The sequence below is a fragment of the Semicossyphus pulcher genome, unplaced genomic scaffold (assembly GCF_022749685.1).
Source record: "Semicossyphus pulcher isolate SPU_LCO1_2020_fin unplaced genomic scaffold, fSemPul1.0.p SCAF_20, whole genome shotgun sequence".
Lineage (NCBI taxonomy): Eukaryota > Metazoa > Chordata > Actinopteri > Labriformes > Labridae > Semicossyphus > Semicossyphus pulcher.
In genome coordinates this window covers 2,165,323-2,186,269 of record NW_027211694.1, presented here as the reverse complement: position 1 = coordinate 2,186,269, position 20,947 = coordinate 2,165,323, and the positions used below count along the sequence as shown (strand labels likewise).

At 42.2% G+C, this 20,947-nt stretch overlaps 2 protein-coding genes across 3 annotated transcripts in view; one reads left to right on the top strand and one right to left on the bottom strand.

Annotated features, from left to right (window-relative positions):
- The first annotated feature begins 5,158 nt into the window (after positions 1-5,158).
- kics2 (KICSTOR subunit 2) lies at positions 5,159-8,878 on the top strand. The gene is made up of 3 exons (XM_069671391.1): positions 5,159-5,645; positions 6,447-6,735; positions 7,702-8,878. The coding sequence occupies exons 1-3, from the start codon at positions 5,414-5,416 to the stop codon at positions 8,519-8,521; spliced, it is 1,341 nt and encodes a 446-aa protein (XP_069527492.1). The 5' UTR covers positions 5,159-5,413; the 3' UTR covers positions 8,522-8,878.
- A 210-nt stretch (positions 8,879-9,088) lies between these two features.
- LOC138599253 (SLIT-ROBO Rho GTPase-activating protein 1-like) overlaps positions 9,089-20,947 on the bottom strand; it is a 45,496-nt gene continuing 33,637 nt past the window's right edge. Inside the window, exons 17-23 of one of the 2 annotated variants that reach the window (XM_069670795.1) lie at positions 19,890-19,995; positions 17,438-17,662; positions 16,056-16,135; positions 15,538-15,718; positions 13,959-14,099; positions 11,904-12,246; positions 9,089-11,390 (exon numbers count right to left, since the gene is read on the bottom strand). In XM_069670795.1, the coding sequence (XP_069526896.1) occupies positions 10,938-11,390; positions 11,904-12,246; positions 13,959-14,099; positions 15,538-15,718; positions 16,056-16,135; positions 17,438-17,662; positions 19,890-19,995 (1,529 nt within the window). In that variant the 3' untranslated portion in view covers positions 9,089-10,937. The remainder of the gene's footprint in view (positions 11,391-11,903; positions 12,247-13,958; positions 14,100-15,537; positions 15,719-16,055; positions 16,136-17,437; positions 17,663-19,889; positions 19,996-20,947) is intronic. The other variant, XM_069670796.1, reaches the window with a different exon arrangement.

Genomic DNA, 20,947 nt, shown 5'->3' with positions numbered 1-20,947 from the left:
TTTTCTTCTTAAGCATTGGAACGTATATTTTGCTGTCTTATATTGTAAATATATGAATTAAAAATAATTGTTATTGAGAAGACAAGTCAAAGGCACAAATCAGAGGGGTAGCAAAATCAAATTGCATTCCGTTACAGTTGAAAAAAGAATTATTGAGTTTTCAGTTCTGTTTAAACTTTCTTTATATCCCCAATCCTGAAACTGACATCTTAATACATGCAAAAGTAACTGCAAATTTAAGAAGAAGAGGTTTGAAAATGTCATAATGTTTGTATTGCTTGGCCTAAACAAGAAGATAAGGACAGATTTATACAAGAAATGCACAAATATAACCATCCGTGTTAAAATACTTAAAGATTAATTGTTATCCTGTGCTAAATGACCCGGTGAATACAGGGAAAGGGAAGAATCGCTCTTTCAGGATTCTGGGAAATATACGCTTCATCACCCTCATCAGTTACTGTACTTTTACTGCCGTTATGTCGTTTAAATCTGTGACCAAGACGCTTCTGTAAACTCTGATCACATGGAAAGAGCAAAAAGCTCAAACAGAGCTCTTTCTCAATCTATCGATACAGCTGAACCCTGCACATGAACACAAGCTCTGTTCTTCCACTGTCAATAATCCATCCGTGGGACCATTCATGATAATATCTAAAAAATGGCCCCTGCATCGCAGCGCTTTTAGGGAAAGGCTGATAAAACGGGAAGAAGATATTTAACATGTTATTGATTCATTACGCTCACGAAACTTTGTCCATTTTAACAGACATGAAATCATGACGATGAATGCTGTAGCTCTGTTAGGAAGAAAATGGCATGGTGAATTAGGAGTCATAAGGTAAATAGCAGCTGGTTTATAGCTGATCCAGAATGAATTATCAGAACGTCTACCTTATGGACTGTTGTGAATTTTTCTGCAGACTTTCATTATACCCAGAAGATGAAGTCCACTGACTTTGGAGATCTCTGGACTTTCCCTCTAGCGCCACCAGTAGGTGAAAGTCGGCGCTTATCCTCTGGTGCCAGATCTCGGACAAAACTCCACCGAGTTGCCTGATTTGTTTTGCCCTGTTTCATATAGCTGCAGTTTTTCCACTGAGGAGCCTGCGGGCAGGTTAACGATTCACCATTCAATGCTTAAAAGCAGCACTAACCTTGTTTTTAAGCTGTGGTGCTTTCAGTCAACAATTGGAGTGAAACACGAATCAAAGGAACGAAGCCACAATGACCGTTCTGGGTTCCATGTTTCTTAGACGCCCTTTGACATAATGCCAGTACCTGATTCATTTTAATTTGTGGAGGTTAAATTCTTCTAGTTTCATATTATGGAGGCAAATTACTTTATCGCTTCTTATAAAGTGTACAAAGAAACGCACGACAAGAAAAGCCTTTATACACCTTCTGCTTGCATTAAACAGGTTAAATCATTTTTGTACAGCTTTCAACCTCGGAAAAACATTTAATACGAAGGTATTTTAAACTATTTATCATCAGCATCATTAAGATTCTTTCCCTGGTATATAAATGCCTTGGATAACGGAGGAAACTGAATAAATATCACAATAACTTCTGAAATTAGATTACAAAATGCTCCTTAGGTTTTATATTTCTTTCCAAGACTTATCCTTTTATCATGTTTGTTTATCAGTCCACTAAAAATCAGTGTTATTATAATTTATAATCGTTTATGTACAAGCTGCTTCAAACCAATCGCTCCAGGAGGGATTAATAAAAGTTGTTTGAATTGTAGAAAAAAATAAATAATAAAGGAAGACAAAACCTCTTTTAATGGGGAATCTCATCGTAAAACCTTTCAGAGAATGACTGTTCATGTCATCATAGAGTGTTATATTTACACATTTCCAAGTCTTCAAACACAAAGGTTGTTCTGAAGTATGAAAGTCTATTAAAATGAAACTATCATGTGGGATAACGAATTTCTAATCAAGTATATCTGAGACTAATCGACCATGATCATGATGAACGAGGGGAGTTTTAACCATTATCAGATTGGTCATCGAGCGAAACCAGCTGCATTTGTGGTTTATTTTGTAAGTGGACAGATTTCTAAAGATATTCACGATGTTTAGAGAACGAGCCCCCTGACGTCTCCTCTGTCACCACCCTGAGGCCGACGTTTGTTCTTTATTTCCTCAATCGTTCATGATCTCATGATCGCATAAATTTATTTCAGCGATATCATCGGGACAAACTTTTATAGTCAAACACTTCATGTTGCAAATCTATTCTATCCATCAACCTCGGCTGTTAGCTAAAGTTAGCAACACTCTTAGCTAAGGTTCTGAATCTAGTCAACATTATACCTGACACACATATTAGCACTGTCACTATTTAGGCATGCTGATGCTGTCACTGAACATGCGTCACTGGGTCTTGATATAGAACATCCTCACAGCTGTAGGCTGTTTGTCTCGTCTTTCCTGGAAAAAGGATTTTTTCATGCACATTTTTTACGGTCATTCACGCACATTTGTTTTGATTCATGAGGCAAGACGGCCCTGAACCACAGTTGATTTGTTTTAGCGAGCTTGACATATTTCAGGCTGAGTTTCAGGGAAACTATTCATTAAACCAATGAATGAAGCAACATGAACGTCACTGCTGCTCTATAACGTCTAGAGCATGGAGATAACATGTACTGACCTTTTGTGAAGGGTAGAATAGATAAAGATAAAAAGGGTTTTTGGTCTGTTGATGCTTTTTAAATGTTTGATCCAAGCCACTCATCCCACTCAACTATCACTCCCAAACTGAATCACGTCTTTGTCTCGGGTCGATTTGATGCTTTTGGAATAAAGTAAGTTGACAGCAGCGAAATCTAAATCACAAGTGTTTCCTGTTGCTAAATAATTTTAAAAAACACCAATCGAATTGGAGATTTTACGCATGAAGTGAAAACATTTAAGTGCTTTGATTTAAATCTTAAAAAAGGACTTGTGAGTGAGTTACTCAGAGTCTTATTTTCTAGCAGTTTACCTCGTTAAACTGAACCACAGAGATCCAACTTTCATACTTTAGAGTACACTTTAACATAATTACATGCTTTCCACCTATTAGTTTGCACACTTTATACATTTATTTGCATCGACAAAAAGGCTTTTCCTAATGAAAATGTATTTCACTTCTTAATTCTGGCATTTAAAGACGTTCTCTCCAACACTTAATAAAAGAGCTTTAAGACATCAGCCTGCGAACATGACTTTTTCCTCCATCACTTCACACACTGAAAGAAGACACATTACAAAATGACACTCTTGGCATTAAGCTGTAATTTACTCCCGGCCTAAACGAGAGCGTGTGACCCACGCCTTGCTCAAAGGAACATAAGGCCTGTTCTGGAAACCCCCAAAAAATCAGAGACACTTACTGAAACTTGTGCTATCTATGAACACACACACACACTGTGATGATGCTGAGAGACGATGTCACCTACCGGGCAGGGAGGAGAAGAGGAGAAGAGGAGGATGAGATGTGTGATTCTTTTACTGAAGATGAAACTTTTCAAGGACAGCAGAGATCCACCCCTGGGGAGAGAGAGAGACAGAGAGAGAGAGAGAGAGAGAGATGGCATCCATATGAGACTCATGGGACATGTAGTTATTGGATGCAACTTAAATAAAGCTTTTAAAACACTGCTTTTGTGTGTCATACAGACGCTCGTGGCAGCTTCAGTTTTCTCCATCTCTAACACTAAATCCCCCTATGCCTCCAACTCGTCCAGAATGCAGCAGCTCGGCTTGTTACTGGTTTCTTCTTATTGGCTATTAATCGTCTTTCTAAAAAAACATTTAATTCCACTTTATTCTTACTTTTCTACCTTTTATTGCTTTTAATTCCTTTATATCATTTAATCTCTGCTTTAGTGCCTTTACTTCCTTCTATTGCTTTTAGCTGTTTTACTGTTTGTTTTGCCTTCACTAGTTTTTATCTCTTATCACTTTTACAGCTTTTATTTCTTTATGTCCTCCTCTATCTCTCTTCGTTATTTTACTTCTATTTACTGTCTCTACTTCTTCCTGCTTTGTCCCCTTGGTCTTTTGCTTTGATTGTTTGTGATCTGCTGGTTTTATGATTTGCTTGTTTTGCTTGGTTGTCAAAGCACTTTGTAAACTTTTGTTTTAAAGGTTTATATGAATAAAGTAACTATAGTTATTATTAACATGCAGTTAGCCTCAGCCGTCTGTTTTTTGGTTTGAAAGTTTGGGCACAAAAAACTACATGATTTAGGTTAGAAAAAAGGGAACAGGGTAGGGTACGAACCATAAAGAGACACGGGACTTGAACCTCAGAACAGGCTGGATGGCTTCCTCCATTTCTTGTATACAGCCTATGTTAATGATTCAAGTGCCCTTCGGAAGATTGCCGCATTAAATGTTAGTTGTCTTATTTTGGCTGATTTTCTGGAGCATGAAACAAAACAAATGTTGCTACATTGACATAAAAATACCCTTAAAATCAGTTTAAACCAGTAATTTCCTGTTAAATGTATTTCTAAGAAAATCTAGATCTTAACAAACAGTGTCTCTGTACAAAGACAGATTGACAGAATGACAGCGACATCCTAAATGCCAGCTTCTTATCTATTATATTGACAGACGCCTCAAGTGTACATTCCCACCACAACCAGTCTGGTTTCTCTGAATATTTATCTTTTATCTTTATTTGGAATTTTATAAATCAAAGGAAGTCTTACTTAAGCATAAATAATCCCAATTACAGCATTAAACCTCATCGGATTAGGCCAGAAAACCACAAATGTCAGAGAGATGGAGCTGTGATCATAGGATTTACATTAATGTGTGTGCAGCCTCTTTTTTGCATTGATGAATGTGTACACAAAAGTGAAAATAGGTGCTGACATTTTTAAATGTTTACATGAATCTGGTAATGTGTACTATATATCTACATTTCAATCCATCAATACATGTATACATGTATATATAGCTAAATCATAACAAAAGTTATCTAATGTTATTTTGCATTAAGAGGAAGTCTAGTCCTCACTAATATCTAAATATTACGATTTTTCGACAATTAATACCACTTATACAAAATCTGCCAAACGTATTAATTTTGGTCCTCTTGACTTTCCGTAGTATTTACATCCACAGAAATCCAATATGGCGACGGGGGGTTAGCTTGTTAGCTGTATACAGGCAGGTTTTTTAAATTATTTTCGTTTTCGATATATATTTAAGGCATTTACTGGCATTTTTAATTAACGGTTATGTAAGAAAATTATGTCATAGTATTTTATAGTCAGTGAGCAGTGTATGTTGGTTGGAAGAATGATCTTTTCTCACCTAGACGTTATACTGTCACTTTGCTAACACGGTCAGCTAACCGTTAGCTAGGCAGCCGGTCAGTCTGCGGTAGTTTCTCTGACCCCATGATGGAGGTGGAGGAGCTGCGACCCGTTCCCCGGGAGCGGGCCATCCTGGAGAGCTTCTTCACGCAGCTCGGCATGTTTTCTTTCGACCGGGCTAAGGACTATGTGGAGAAGGAGAAGGACAACAGCAAGAGCGCCGGGGCGATCTGGGCCGCGCTGCTGGCCGCTCTGGCTCACCTGGCTGCCGCGGAGAAGGCGTACCATAACATGACATTCCTTGGGCAGAAAATGGGTAAAATTTATTAAACGGAAACAGTTTAGGGCTCCTGAAACAAGCCAGAATCCAATTTGTATTTTAATCTTGTTTATGTTTTTATTTTATTAAAGATGTTTTATGTTTTAACCCAACTCTGAGAAAATGTGACAGAAACGCAAAAATATTTATTTTTTTCATCACAAAAAAGCTTATTGTACTTTAAAATAAGACACCCTTTGTGGAGGCTCTATTAAATGAGACTAATGGCTTATTAATAGTTTAATACTACCCTAAAATATTTTTTCAAATACTATTAATACAAAAAATTACAATTGTTTACAATGTTTATTTCTCTTTGGCCAAAAACCAAACTACATAGGCTACTTTCAAGAAGTGACACTCAAAATGTTTTCCTTAAATTCTAATAAAACACTATTTTATGGTCCAATGCTTAACAGGAAACCTTTGTCTCATTGTGTATTAAAAACTACCCCGTTAAACCCTGGGAAACCAATCAAATAACTTTATTAATCCAATTAGGGGAAATTGGTTTGGAGAAGCTTTTACATAAAATAAAACACAAGAGACATTCAGACAAAAATAAATTATAAATAAGACCCAAAATATGGAGTAAGATCTTAAGATAATACTGATAAAAAAGTAGACAAACTGGACATGCTTATTATCTTCACCTGAACATTCCCAACATTCATGGGATGAAGGCATATGGACAGCTACATATTTCCAACACCAGATGGCGCTGTAGCACATGATTGCTAAATAAAGTCAACCATTCAACACATTCCATTGGATTTTTTCCTCTTCCTCCCTCTGCAGGCGGTCAGTCTTTCTTCAGCCGCAAAGACTCCATCCGCACCATCTACACCTCCCTGTACAACGAGCTCAGGAAAGTGGTGTCGACGGGACGCCACAGCCAGCCGGGCTCCGCCTCCTACCTTGAGGACCTGCTGTCTCACCTGTCGGAGCAGCTCTGCCACTTCACGCAGGCCCGCATGGAGATGGCCGACCTGTACGAGAAGATGCACTCGCTGGGCAGCCAGAAGAGCATCAACTCGGAGGAGCTGGTCACCACGCTGGAGGCCGTCCTGCACAAATACAGCTCCAAGTATGTGTCTGTTTTCCTCATGCTAATCCTGCCAGTGGGGGATGGTCACAAAATGCATTTACTCAAGTATTGTGAAATAAGGAGCTACTTTTTCCGCCACTCTACGTCACTACATTTTAAAGGTTTATATTCTACTTTTACATTAACTACATTAATTTAACACTTTATATTATCGGTTGTCACACAGAACCCCAAACTTTCCTTCTACAACTTCTACCTGCTTTGGCCTGGTTTTTTAAAAACACAAAGCAATTAGTGAGATAAAAGCTTGAAACATGTTAAGTAGACAATGACGTATTGGGGTTGGAGGAGAAACACTTTCTGCTTCATCCCGCAAATGCCAGATTCCACCTTTTCCCGAGGGACACGTCAGCAAAAATGTGTCCTGCAGCTGTAGCAGGAACACAAACTGCACGGCTGAGCTGTTGACTGAGCTGCAGCAGGTCACAGTTTGACACACCACACATCACTGATTCAACCATGCACTGAAGGGTGAAGGTGACGCTCTCATCAGCAGGCCTAAAGAAAGACGCCCGAAACAGCCGTTCCATCGCAACGAAACCAGACTCCACTGACAATAGTATCTTACATGGCAAAACACAAGAGGTGCTGGTCGACTGCTGCCTCGATCTGTTCATGTTTTTGTGTTGGATCTGAACTTACCTTTTAAAAGACAGAAGTCACACAATAACTTAAAGTGACGGTACCTTGATCAGGCCCATTTGTCTCAAAGGATAACATTGCTGCCATTACAGCCTGTGTTGTGGCTGTTGGTTGAAGCAATCTACTGGAGCAATTACAAAACAGTTTGAAGCTATAATTATTTACACTCCAAAACAAAACTCCTATTTAACTGCAAACATATTCTGAGCACAGCAACGTGTTGCTGCTTTTAGGTCAACTCTAATCAGGCCAGCTACTGTCGTTGCATTTGTTTGCTTACTAACTTCTAATTCGCTCCACCAGGTTTCACCACCCGATCCTGGGCCGTGTGGAGGAGGGCTTCCAGACGGAGGTAGACGTAGTGACCCAGCTGCTGCGCTGCCAGGCTCAGATCTCAGAGTGGTATTTCCTGCCCGCTTTGCTCAGCCTGCACGGCGCCAACTCCAAGCTCACCGCCTGGGGTCAGCTGTTCCAGCGGCAGAAAGAGACCCGCAAGCATCTGTTTGGAGGTCAGTCCCAGAAGGCTGTGCAGCCTCCGCACCTCTACATGTGGCTGCAGCGCTTCCAGGCGGCGCTCCTCGCCAAGTTCAGCTTCTACTCCCACGAAGCTCTGAGCCGGCAGACGGCGCCGGCCGACATGAGAGCCCTGACCGCCCGCACCACGCCCGACTACCACGGTAAGATCTCCTCCTTCATCCGCAAACACGACGCCAGCAACGTGTCTCTGGTGTTCGACAACCGCGGCTCTGAGAGCTTCCAGGGCCACGGCTACCACCACCCGCACTCATACAGAGAAGCACCGAAGGGCGTGGAGCAGTTCCCCGCCGTGGTGTCGCTGCCGTCAGGAGAGCGGCCGCTCACACACTGGCCAAACGTCATCATGATGATGGGGGACCGAGCCTCTGAGCTCAACACTCTGGACAAGGTGGTGCACTTCTACGACGACAAAGTCCAGAGCACGTACTACCTGACGAGGCCCGAGCCGCACTTCACTCTGGTGGTGATCTTTGACGGCAGGAAGTCGGAGAAGGATCTGCACATCGCCGCCTTCCTGCAGGAGATCTCCAGCTCACTGCGGAACTCCAAACCCTTCAGCACCCTCAAACCCGGGTCAAAGGGCTGAGATCCAACGAGAAGACAGAACTGGTGATGACTCGAGCAGATGGAATCAACGTTTCATTATTTTGCACCTCTTCTCTGTGGTCCAAAAAGCAGCTCTTTGTGTTGCTTTAAATCTTATTTTGCCAAAACGTTCCCGACCAAAGAGACGCACAAGTTCATCACTCTGTTTCACTTTCTGATTCTGAGGCCATGACAGAAAAACTGTACGCTGCTCGAGCTTGAAGCCTTTGATTATTTAAAATTTATAAAGGATTTTAATTATTTTGAATCAATTAATGTTTTAACGTTTCTTTTTTATTTTTAATTGTAGCTGAGAATAACTGTCATACAATTTAAATAAAGCTTTGAGATAACTGCACGTGGCCTCGTCTCTGTGTGAACGAACAGATTCACGTCTGTAAATTGCATTTGAAAGTCGATGCTCTCTGTAGTTATAAAGCAGATGGCATTTAAAGGTGATGCGTTCACTTACTGTCACATAATATGTACCCGAGTGTGTCTGACAGTGATGCGTCTCGGCATGAATTTAAATCAGCTTTCAAACGACAGAAAAAACTTTGAGCAGCCATTTTTTACAGAACACACCTGGAGGTTTATTGAGTGTTCAAACCAAACATTTAGCGACATTTCATTTAGAGAAAGGTTCCATCAGTTAATGACTTGATTCTAATTTTAATCCGATTTATTTATAATATAAATACAACACATTGATACAATCCATTTGGCTATATGAGCTCGTCTTTAGGAAGCTCAGGTTTCAAATACGGCAACACTAACGGACAAAAACCATTTCCTTTATTATGAAACACATTCAAAGAAACCTCCCTTTTTGAGTTAAAATGCACCAACATGTTATGATGCTACATGCCAAGTACACGATCCTATACATCAAAGTGCAATGTCACAATGGGTTAATGCTAGAATTCATAATTCAGTTAATCTACTAAACACTTTATGATTATTTCATTCAGAGTGCTGCTGCTCTTCGTTTCAGGACATGCGTGAGTGGATTCACAACTTCCCCCCAAAAAGACAAGGATTAAAAAAAAGGCACTTTCACATACACACACACACACACACGCGCGCACGCACACGGATGTGCACCCATCTCCGCACGTCATGTCTCATTTGAATCACCACACTCGCATCAGTTACCAGCCGTTTGGAGGCCACATTCAGTGTGCTGTTCAAGTGTTTTACTATTTTTTTTGGGCGTTTACACACAAAGCCCCACCCTGTTAGCTTATTGTGAATTTAAGGTTAACTAGTGACTTCAGTGACTTCACAAGCAGGTAAACTATTATTCCAACACACGCACACACACACACATAGAAAGTGGCATGCTTTTTGCACTTGTTTGTCCCCTCAAAACTTGCGCTCGCGTGTTCTGGCACTCAAGGCAGGCATGAATAATCTATCATCTATCACTATTCTAGTACTTCTGCACTTACAAGAGAGCAGAACAAGGGCAGGCAAGCAGGACACACACACTCTCCTTGCGCACACACACACAGGAACAAAATCATACACCTACCATCCCAGAAAAAGTTCTGTCCAAGCCCCCTCTCCACCTCCTAACTCACCCTGTTTGAAGCTCCATCTGGGCGCAGGTTTTTCTCCAATAAAACACAAGGAAAGGCTGTTAAAAAAGTTTAGCGAGCCGCTGAATCAGCAGCTCGCTGAACATTCAATAAGATGGCTGAACAGTCGTTTAAATACTGGAAACATTCAGGTTGTAAATAATGTGAGTTTGGTGTCACTGACGACCTCAGGAGGCGTTTCGTGGTTTGAGGTGTACAAGTGAGCTTAGCAGCTGAACATAATAAAAAAATAAATTATAAGTCAGTCACACAGATATAGTTGAGACGTTGTTCCCCGTGTCCTCTCCTCCTCATCGAGTCTCTGGTTACAGATACAGCAGCCGATCGTGATAGTCTCTAAGAAAACAGCTCGACAGGCTCTTCTTCTTCTTCTTCTTCTTCTTCTACCGTCATGACAGTACAGCCAACATTCACGTCACTTAAAACTACATTTTTACTGGAGCTGAACTACACTCCCCACGTTTCCCTCGTCATATACAGGACAGGAAGCTCCGCCCACGCTCGCTCCTGTGTCTCTTTATCAGCAGTTCTTTTAGCTATCCTTTTGATAAATGCTTCGATACATGGAGAAAGTAAACTCCTACACACCAAGAGAGTACACACCAACCTGACGACACATAAATATCATGGCATATCATATCATAGGTCATGTCATATATTATAGTTATTACTACATTAAAACCCTTCTCGTCTTTCCTACCCTTTCTACCCTCATATGTTGATTATAAACACTTAGCAGTACCCTGATCTCCTCTTCTGGCCCATTTTTGGCCCGGGTCGGCCTGATTTGGCCTTTTAGAATCGGCCTGGTTTGGCTCACATGGTGCAGGATTTGTCCAGCGGCGGGGGAAGAGGCGGGGTGCTGCTCTTAGGCGGGACCACAGGTTTGGGACGCAGTGCGGGGGGCCGCAAGGGAGCCCCGATGCGGGCGGCTGCGACAGGCTTGAAGGAACCCAGCGCATCAGGGGAGGGGTTGCTCGGCCTCGGAGGTCCAGGTGGAGGTCCAGGGAGCGGGCTGATGGGGCTCAGAGGACTGAGCGGGCTCGGGGTGCCAGGTGTACCGGGGGTGCCAGGTGTACCGGGGGTCCCGGGGGTTCCCGGGGTGCTGGGGGTGCTGTGAGGGGAGGGAGACTCGGAGGAGCAGGTGGTGATGGGGCCGTTCTTCACCTGCTCCAGAGTGTCCAGCACCACGTCCGGAGCCGGCCGGCAGCCCTGCCGCTCCAGCTGCCTCAGCTCGCCCAGAGCCACCGTCACCGTCTCCTCGATGTCCTGCAGGACCAGTGAAAAGGGAACGCCATGAAGACTTAACTTTAAACCAACATTACAGGATCCCTACAGAGACAGATCGCTCTGTTAAAGAAGAAGCTTGCAAGAAACAACTGTTTCAAAGCCACCAGACTCCATTGACAAAAACAGTAATTTTACCTCATAGAACACACGAGTTGCAGGTCGACTGCGGCCTCCATAAGTTCCTTCCTGTGTGTTACACAAATATTGTGTTGGATCGTAAATAACCATTTAACACACCAAACTTACACAATAACACAAACAAACTGACCAAGTGAGGCAGCGGTATGCTGTGTTCTGCGTGGTAAAATGACTGTTTTTGTCAATGGAGTCTGGTGGCCTTGAAAAGAACCATGATAACGTCTGTTTCTGGTTATCAAAAGTGGGATTTTATCTTAAAAAAATGTCTTTGTCGGGATCCTTTCTGAAATGTTGTCAGGCACTTATTTACGACAGCAGATTTTACACTGATTACACTGCAGCCTGTTTGTGTACCTGTGCCAGTGTGTCGGGGTCCATGCCTCTGGAGCGATGGGAGTCACTGAAGCCGTGCTGCCCGCTGCTCGAGCGCCGGATGGGCGTGTCCTCCGGCCTCCTCAGCGAATCATGTCGGCTCACCGTCATGGTCACGGCCGCTGCAGAGCGGCGGCGGCGCTCGGGGCTGTCGAGGGGCGGAGTCATGCCCTGCCCCCGTCCCAGCAGCAGCTCCCTGGGACTGAAGTGACCGGTAACTGGCGGGGAACTCCGCTCCATAACCCCCCCGTTCCCGTGGCAGTGGCTGTCGTTAGAGCGGCCGAGGGGGCGGCGGAATAAACCGTCGGTTCTCTTCCTCCTGTGACTGTCAACAGGAAGTAAAAGCACCGTTAGCTCAGGCCAAAGGTCACCAATACAAGATGAGTCTACATGTTCATAATGTAGTAAACATTTTGCTATAACATAAGCAGATGAGAAGATGAATGTATCTCATCTGAAACAATGGCATTCTTAAGTCGGCTGAGAAGCGGATACAGCCCTCAAACGAGAGAGGTTTATTTTTAGTCTCATGCTACTTTAGATGTCTCCAGTCAACTCGTATCAAATTAGGAAACCTTCAGAGGGTCTTAAATATGCAGCAGAGCTCTACATACATGAAATCGTGCGCGCTCAGTTCTGTTTAATGATGCACGAAAAGCTGCAGTCAGCTGGGGAGGTTTGTGGCTGCTTGTTAGAGCACAAAGATCTGCACCAGCACGCAACGTGAGCAGAGAGGACGGATGAGTATCGGTTTTTAGATCGCTCGTGCTTTTTCAGTAGAGAGCAGTTTGTTTAAAGAACGCTGAGGCCTGATATGTATCACAATGTTCAGATGTTAAATAGACTTACAAATATATTGTGATATGTTTGAGTCACAAAAGACATGTTAGACACCAGATAACTCATAAAGTACAATTTTAGAATATTCTTACTTTACTTCATACGTCTCCTCCCGTCCGCTTCAGAAGTAAATATTGTAACTGTACTTTTTAGAATAAGATTATATCCATTAAACACTTGATGGTAAAATGACACATTTTTACAGATAAACTAGAGATGGAAAAGCAGTTCCTTCTTTAGAAAGCAACAAAATAACCCTGTGACACAGAGCGCCCCCTACAGGCCCGGAGACGTCAATTTGCAGCGTTTGTCTTTTGCATGTTTTCTGCGTTTGCATCGTTTCTGTATTTGCAGCGTGTTTGATGTTAATGCATTTGTTTTGGCCTTTTGCAGCTCGTTTTCATCGTTGAATTTGTTTTTGCAGGTGTTTTTGAATTTACATTGTTTCTGAATTTGTAGCCTGTTTCTTCGAATGTAAATCATTTTGGCCGCTGCAGCGCGATTGCCCTTGTTGGCCACCGTACTTCTCAGATATAAAAATTAAAGAAAAATTATATTTTCAAACTTTCTAATATTCCACAAAACTGAAAGAGTCAGAAAAGTCAGACAAAAACTATTAATTTGTGCATCAAAAATTATTTTCTCCTCCTGCTAATCGTCTCATGACCCTTCAGATATATCTGGAGACCCTTTGGAGGGGCCTGACCCATAGTTTGGGAACCACCGGACTAAACTGGCTATCTGAATATAAAAGTAGTTTAAAAGTAGCTCGACCTCGAGCTGTTATAACAGATGAAATAAATGCTGATTTAAGATAATAATAAAGTATTTTTCCTGCTGAACAGGAACTTTGAGGTTCAAGACTTTAGTTATATTTTGCTGGTAACACTTTTTAATAATACTTTAAATTTGATAAAGAAGGTTTAGAGCAGTTTTACTTGTAATTAAGTGCGTTACATGCATGTCACCCGTTCATGACTTGTGTCTCTAAACTTGGGTTTCCCTCTGCAGAATCCACAGTCGCTGTCTGACCATATATCAGACGGGGAAACGAGTCACATGAGAGACACTGTGATGACAGCACGATGACATTCTCAGGTATTTTTAGAGGTGAGAGAACAGGCAGGAAATGGGTTTAACATTCACAGCAGCTGAATCACACCCTCCCTCCTCCTGTGATAATGGATGCCGTCTTACATGACGGACCTGTTGTAGGTCTCTGGAGGTCTGATGTCGGTCGGGGAGCTCAGCTCGCTCCTGGACCGCTTGTCGTCGGTACTGCTGCTTCCTCCGTCGCTGTCCGCCTTCTGGCTGAGCGTGTCTGACATGGCGTCGGCCCTGAAGACGGACAGCACACGCGCTCAATCAGGACAAATCAGTGTGGAAACAGGAGAGCTGAACCATCACAACACACCAATCATCAATTAACGGATCAATAGCATGTGGTTAGTGACTCCGTCTGTCCAATAAGTCCGTTAATCAAGCAGGTGTTCAGTCCAGTGAGCCACGAAGCCGCTCAGATCCATCACTGCAGCCTGTCGATGACTCAAAGTGGCCACTTATGTTAATGAGGACTAAAGTAGAGCACCTGAAAGCTTTAAATATAAATGTGTTCGTATTCTCTTTAAAACTAAACAATGTTTTATTCATGATGTACAATATACTGTAACTATCTCTCCATTTATTAACACCTTGTTATCTAAATACGGTAATTATTCCAGACTCAAGTTTGGGATTCTAAAGGATTACAGATTCTGCATGTCTTTACAGTTACGATTAATAAAAGGGGAGAGGGAAGGCAAATTAACATTCATTTCAAGATGTTGGAATGGAAGTAAAAGTAAATAAAATACTTTGGATGAAACCTGCTGCAAACATGTTTAATAAAGTAAAGTGTATTTTGGACACTCATCAGTACGGCTCAACAAATCCTTAAAGACCAGCTCCAGCCTGTCAGTCTCCAGTTGTGTCAAATATGTTTATAAGTTAGTAAAAATTCCCCAGGCATCTCCTCCGTCTCCCTCATTAAAACTTCCTGAATCTGCATAGGCCCCGCCCACTATGCAAATTAAAAAAAAAAAAAGTGGCAACTTATTGAAACTTAGCTAGCTTGCAGTGGTTGCCATAGGTTACACATCATGATACGCAAAGCGTCACCCCGTCCTTTAACGGGATTGGCTCCTTAGGGTTGTGACGCCTCAAACCTGCCAATCTAAGAACGTGTTGTTCAGCCTGTCCTTGGTACACTGCAGTTTAACAGCAGACAGGCCCAGCCATGGAGGTGATGCTAATGTCGTCCCTGATATGTCTCGTAGCACATGAAGAACACCACATGGAGATGTTCACAAGGTTGGATTCTCACTGGAGGGGGGCTTTAACTGTCCTGACCTCTTACTTGCCTCAGGCACGCCTCGTTTCTTTTATCCCTGTGACCACTGACAAGCTTAATTTGCGAGCCCTACTTGCTGTCTTCTATGTGCACCTGGATTAGATAGTTCATTAGATTGTATACCTTGATTATTTTAATTATTTATTTGACCTATCACCACTGCACAGCACTTTCTTTATCTTCACGATGCACTTTACTGCGTTGCTCTCAAACTGTTTCAGTCTCTGGTTCAGTGTCATCCCTGCTGCAGATCAGATCAAAGAAACTGTAGTTGATTGGTGGTTTTTTCATTGACGGTAGGAACTAAGATATTTTTTGTACCAAACCCCAGAGTGAAATCAGCCCAAATGAAAGGTTCAGACAGGAAGAAATATTTCGTGCACTCGCCTGTCCTTCACCACGATGTACTGATGAGGCACCAGGCCGTGGTTGCCGTTGAGCCGCCCCTCCCACCAGTCATGTGACGCCCGCTGGTAGAGCTGCAGGGACGCTCCCTTCTTGAAGGAGAGCTCGCGGCCCGACCGGCCCACGTAGTCGAACCTCGCCACCGCCTCCACAGCCTCACCCTCTGCCAGAGAGAGAAGAGAGGGGGAGGAGGAGGAGGGGGAGATCGGAGATGAAGATAAGAGCCAGACAAGGAAATAGAGGTGAACATGAACCTGTCAATCAAACGTCTCTGTGGATTTGTTCCTTCTCACAGCTCGACCAATCAGAAGACGGCATTAGAAAAACGCTTTCCTATTAATTCAAATATAAAGAGAAGCAAAGAGGAAGGGGTGTGGAGAAGGGAGGGAGGGATGTGAGATGTCTCCATGGCTGCTGTTGCCGTAGCAACCTCTCTCCACCAGGAGACAGAGGGATGGGATTGTGGGGGCGATTGTGTGAAGGTCAGGGGTCACGCGTACCCTCGTCGCTGGTCTGGGTCTCGGTGCCGCCGTCGGGCTCGGCCTCCTCCAGCGCCCCTGGCTCGCTGAACGGACTCTCGCTGCAGGGGGGAGGAAGAAGAGGAGAGGTGTGAGGCGCTGAAGCTCAAACACACACACGCACACACACTGTCCATTCAACACGCGAACAAAGGGAGGAGGACGCACACACAGATGGAGACGAGGCTGCTATTCAGAGGCTGAGGACGTTTATGCAACAATGCAGCTCCAGCAGGATGTCAAGAGTTTGGAATGTGATCGAAGAGAGGAAGACAAGACTGAACGTACACAGAGTCAGACTGAAGGGGGCAGGTTCTCCACACAGGAAGCTTTAGTGCCATTAAACAGGAACAACTGGTTTCTGATGGTTTCCAGGTTTCCTAAGCATCATAAACAAATCTCAACATACACCTCTATAGGAGTCTTTAGGACAACACTAATTTAACACCAGTTAATGAGGTTAGCTGAAAGCTAGCTTGGGCTTCATCTGATTACATCAAAATGATGTGAAAGCAAAGACCACATACCCAGGGCTGCATCCACGAGTTACATTATTGCATGCTTAGTGAGACAGCACGGCTTGTTTACATACAATCAGTTCATTCATTGCGATTAAATCAGACTTTTGCCATGTGTTTATTGCAAATGTTTATATTGGGATAACGATGAAATTGTCTTTTACTGCGCAGCCGTACCCTGAATCTAAAAATATGTTTACTGTATCTGTTTGTTAAGATTGATGACTCATAAAAGGAGTGCGAGTTTAGGCGCAAATTGCTTGTTTAAGTGGCTTAATGGGCTTTTTTTTTAAAGACGCCAAAGAGGTTAATATTGAAAAATATAAGTGATATTAATTATAAGAATACATGAAACATATAAGTTTGTTAAGACTGGACTGAGTAGTGGTATCGTCAGTGCCTTAAAGAGCTGTGTCTTACAGTTACTGCAGCTTCAGCCATGTAGCATGTTACGCTACAATCAGAGATCATAACATCCTCTGGAGGTTTAGGTGACACTGAGTGATATCAGTGTGTTTCATGTCTGTGCTGTACCATCTCAGTGAGTTATTACTTTGAGAAGAAGAGCGATTTTAGACTCTAATTCATCTCACGCAGCCTCTTTGCCTCCCCCTCAATCCTCCAGCCAACGTGTCTTTGTCCTGCTTAACGTCCGTATCTATTACAGATCAGATCTGTAATTTCCTGAAATGCCACCCGGAACGAAAAGTTGAATTACAGAGCAGCAAGGAGAATATTTTAATCCTCAGCTCCTCGTGTAATCCTGCTTTAAAGCTACCAGAGTAAAACATTAGAATATTGTAATTATATGATTAATGACTGATTATAAAGGGTTAACGTGCTCACCAGTACTGGTCTCCGGTCATACACTTCTCGTACACCGGCCCCGGCAGCTCCTTGGTGTCGGGGAAGATGTTGTCGTGGTTCAGGATGACCGTTTTGACGACCTCGTTCACGTGCGCCTGGCAGGCCACCTGGTCCAGTGTCTCAGGTGTGGGCAGGAGGGTGGGGCCGAAGACGATGGCCAGGTTCCCGGCATCCATCATGTTCTCATCGCTGTACTGGGAGAGGCTGTGGAGGAGGGAGTTTTTTTATGTCACATTTTTGGTTCAAATGAAAAAAAAACAATCTCACCTTTTATTTTTAAACATGTTGTTTCTGTTTTTTTGAGAATAACTTTTGATTGAATTTTTCACAATAAGATGCTTATACATAAGGAGCCATAGAGACAAATTCCTGCACAACACAAACTATTTACACATCACCATTGCCTCGTTAAAAAAATAGTTACATAAAATAAAAACAACTATAATAATATCACATTTAAACAAATGTTATGTGTTTAGATTCGGTTTAGATTTGCAGAATGACTGGTTATAACTGTACAAGGAAAAGTGGGTCTGAGAGAGAAGCAGTCAGGAAATCCCAAGCCTCTGCAGTGGACGCCCGCGCTTTATAAATTACAGCTAAAGATCTTTCTATGAGAGCACAGTCTTTTAACCAAGAGTGTAGTACAGTCCTCTTGGTGGCAGCTGAACTTGCAAATATGATTTTCCTCAAAGACAATCTGGTTTTGTCCCTGAGTGCAGAGTCATCGTTGAATAAAAATAAGGAATGTTTTTTTTTAGGAAGTTTCAGGATATTTTCTAGAAGCCTGGTCACCTTAGTCCAAAGGTTCGGTACCGAAGTGCATCCGCAGAAAACATGAAAGCATGTATCTGTAATATCCTGATCACACTCAGTTTGGACTGTCCGTGAGCTTTATTTTGAAACTTCTGTATGGCATAATATTCACGCACAAACGTGTAATGAATGAGTTGGTGTGTTGGATTTTTTGAGATGAATATATTTGTCCAAATAATAGCCGTTATTCTTTTTACAATTAGAAGAGCAGATCCTGTGCTTGTTCAGTGTTTTCAAGTTTGGATGAGTTCAGAAAATATTTTGGTCATTTTAGGTAAAAAAAATAGGGGAAACAAATGACCTTCTTAGTACTGGTAATATTCTGAAAAAAAATCTAAATTTCCGCGAAATTATATTCTTCAGTTTTTGTCTTTCAAATGTCAAAGGTTTTTTTCCCTCATAAATTGTTGTTCTCTTTGGACCATAGACTGTATAAAAAGATGGACGACATGACACCAAAACATTTCGGGCGCCCCCTGCTGACTGGCTGCAGTATAGCTCATAAAGCCCACCTCCTCCATGTTAACAGATGGGACATGAGTCAAACTATAAAATCAAACTACACGCCAGATACATTTTTCTCAAACATGGTTTCTGTCATTATAGCTAGTTATTATCGTGGTGATTTACGTCCAAGTGTTCATTTTTCTGACAAGTTTATTTTTAATTAGTTATTTGATGCTGTCAAAATGATGATTGACAGCTCTGTTGACAAATTCGGCAATTTTGGCATCAATTACGTGCAATGGGAGCAGATGGAGATGCGTTGTCCATCTATATATACAGTCATTGATTTGGACCCAAATATCCACAATGTCTTTGCACCTTCATTAAAGAAAGATATTTTTTATCCTTTCTATGGTCTGAACCCAGTCAATACATTACTTTCCCTCCCTGTATAGACACGTATAAATGCAAACAGAAAGTCCTTGTTTCTCCTCGTTTCTGAATGTATATTATATTTATAATATTGACAGGAAACAGCAGAAACAGAAAGATCAATAAAAGAAAAACCTCTGAACGACATCTGCACTTTTAATTCTCCTGCTCTGTAGGAACAACTCTCTCTCTGTGTCTCTCTCTCTCTCAAAAACAATTTGAATTCCTGCCAGTTACAACCACATCGCTCATTATGTAATGCTCTAATTGTATTTGGCAATCAAATCATTGCTTAGAAATGTGTGTCTTAATAAATCACTGATGTTAAAATGCTTCTTGGGATGCTGCCACCAGCTTTCACAGGACCCGGAGGTTAGAAAATGATGGAAATAGAAATAATATTACTCTCCTCGACAGCGAAGCTTGTGGTTTAATAACACTGAAGCTGAATGCAAGAGCCTGCTAATAAAAGCACGGATACATCACACCTGCACATCACACCCGGCTCCCCTCCTCTCATCGCTCGCTGCTCTCATTCTATATTTATTTGAGAGGCTGCAGAGTCAAAATGAGCTCTGTTTTATCTCCACATGCTCTAAGTGCACACTTTCAACCCCTTCTGTACATGAGAGCTTTAACACCATGTGTGATGAGGGGAACAGCTCAGGGAAAATGGAAACAAATGATTGATTATCATCAACAGTAAGAGCCTGGGTTTGTTAAAGTGGATACTCACTGGTTGAGGAAGGCGAACAGGTAACGCATCACCACCAGCGTCGCCCTTGGGACACCCAGCAGGATCTTACGGATGCACTGCGCTCGCTCGTACATGTTCTCGATTCCTGCAGCAACAAAATACACATCACAAAGTCCCTGAAATACAGCGAGGTCTTTAACACGACATGAAGAATAGGAGAAGCAGTGCCACAAAAGGAGAATTAGCCGACTCTGTGTCTCGGCTGTGGAGGGGATGATTTAAAGGAGGACAAAGAGACACTTAAGAGAAACAAAGACAAAGAAATTGAGCTTGAAATCGAGTGTGTGGGCTGCAGACAGACGGATCTCCAGTCTTTACTACTTCACTTCATTTATGAGCTTCTTGGCAGCAGCTTGTGTGCAGATGGAAGCAGCACAAATGTTCCATGTCAAGTGTTTTTGCATGTGAGGAGGTTAAAGCGACTTTTCTATGTTTCTGTGCTGTTAAAACTGACAGCAGGAAGTATCCCAGACAGTCAGACAACCTGTGCTCATAGCTAATGCCAAATTAGCTATTGGGGCTCGTGTTTGCAAGTGCTGAAGTGTGTTTTTACAATGCTTTTTAAGGGGCTTCATGGATATTTATTTGAGATGGATTACAAAGGAAGAAGCCTGGAATTGAGTGTTCATTTTTCAACTTTTGTATTGAAGGATTTTTTTATTAGAGGCCTGAAATACTGTCTCTGATTTCCACAAGCTTCAGTGATTTTTACTTTCTCTTCTACGTCATTAAATACAGCAGTAAATACCCCTTTTTCTGGATGTTGAAGCTTTTAAGTGTTTTTAAAAGGTGGTAATTAACAAGTGGCTAAATGAGACTTCAGAGGCTCCTAATATGGACAAGTTGAAAGCTTATTGGTGGTGACATCAAAGTCATTCCAAGTGCTATCCCAGAGAGCATTTTTCCATTTAAGATGCTCAAAACTGTTTTTTCTGTCACACATTCACACACATATTAACGCCGATTTTCAAGTCGCATCTCATCTACAGCTCCAGAAAAGATGAATTAATTACCACTCCAAATGTTCCTTAAATCAA

What these genes read in the sequence shown, in the direction of transcription:
- kics2 (XM_069671391.1), top strand. Translation starts at nt 5,414, where the DNA reads ATGATGGAGGTGGAGGAGCTGCGACCCGTTCCCCGGGAGCGGGCCATC. An exon ending in ATTCCTTGGGCAGAAAATGG is followed by an intron (nt 5,646 to 6,446) that starts GTAAAATTTATT and finishes CTCCCTCTGCAG; the next exon opens with GCGGTCAGTCTTTCTTCAGC. An exon ending in CTGCACAAATACAGCTCCAA is followed by an intron (nt 6,736 to 7,701) that starts GTATGTGTCTGT and finishes TCGCTCCACCAG; the next exon opens with GTTTCACCACCCGATCCTGG.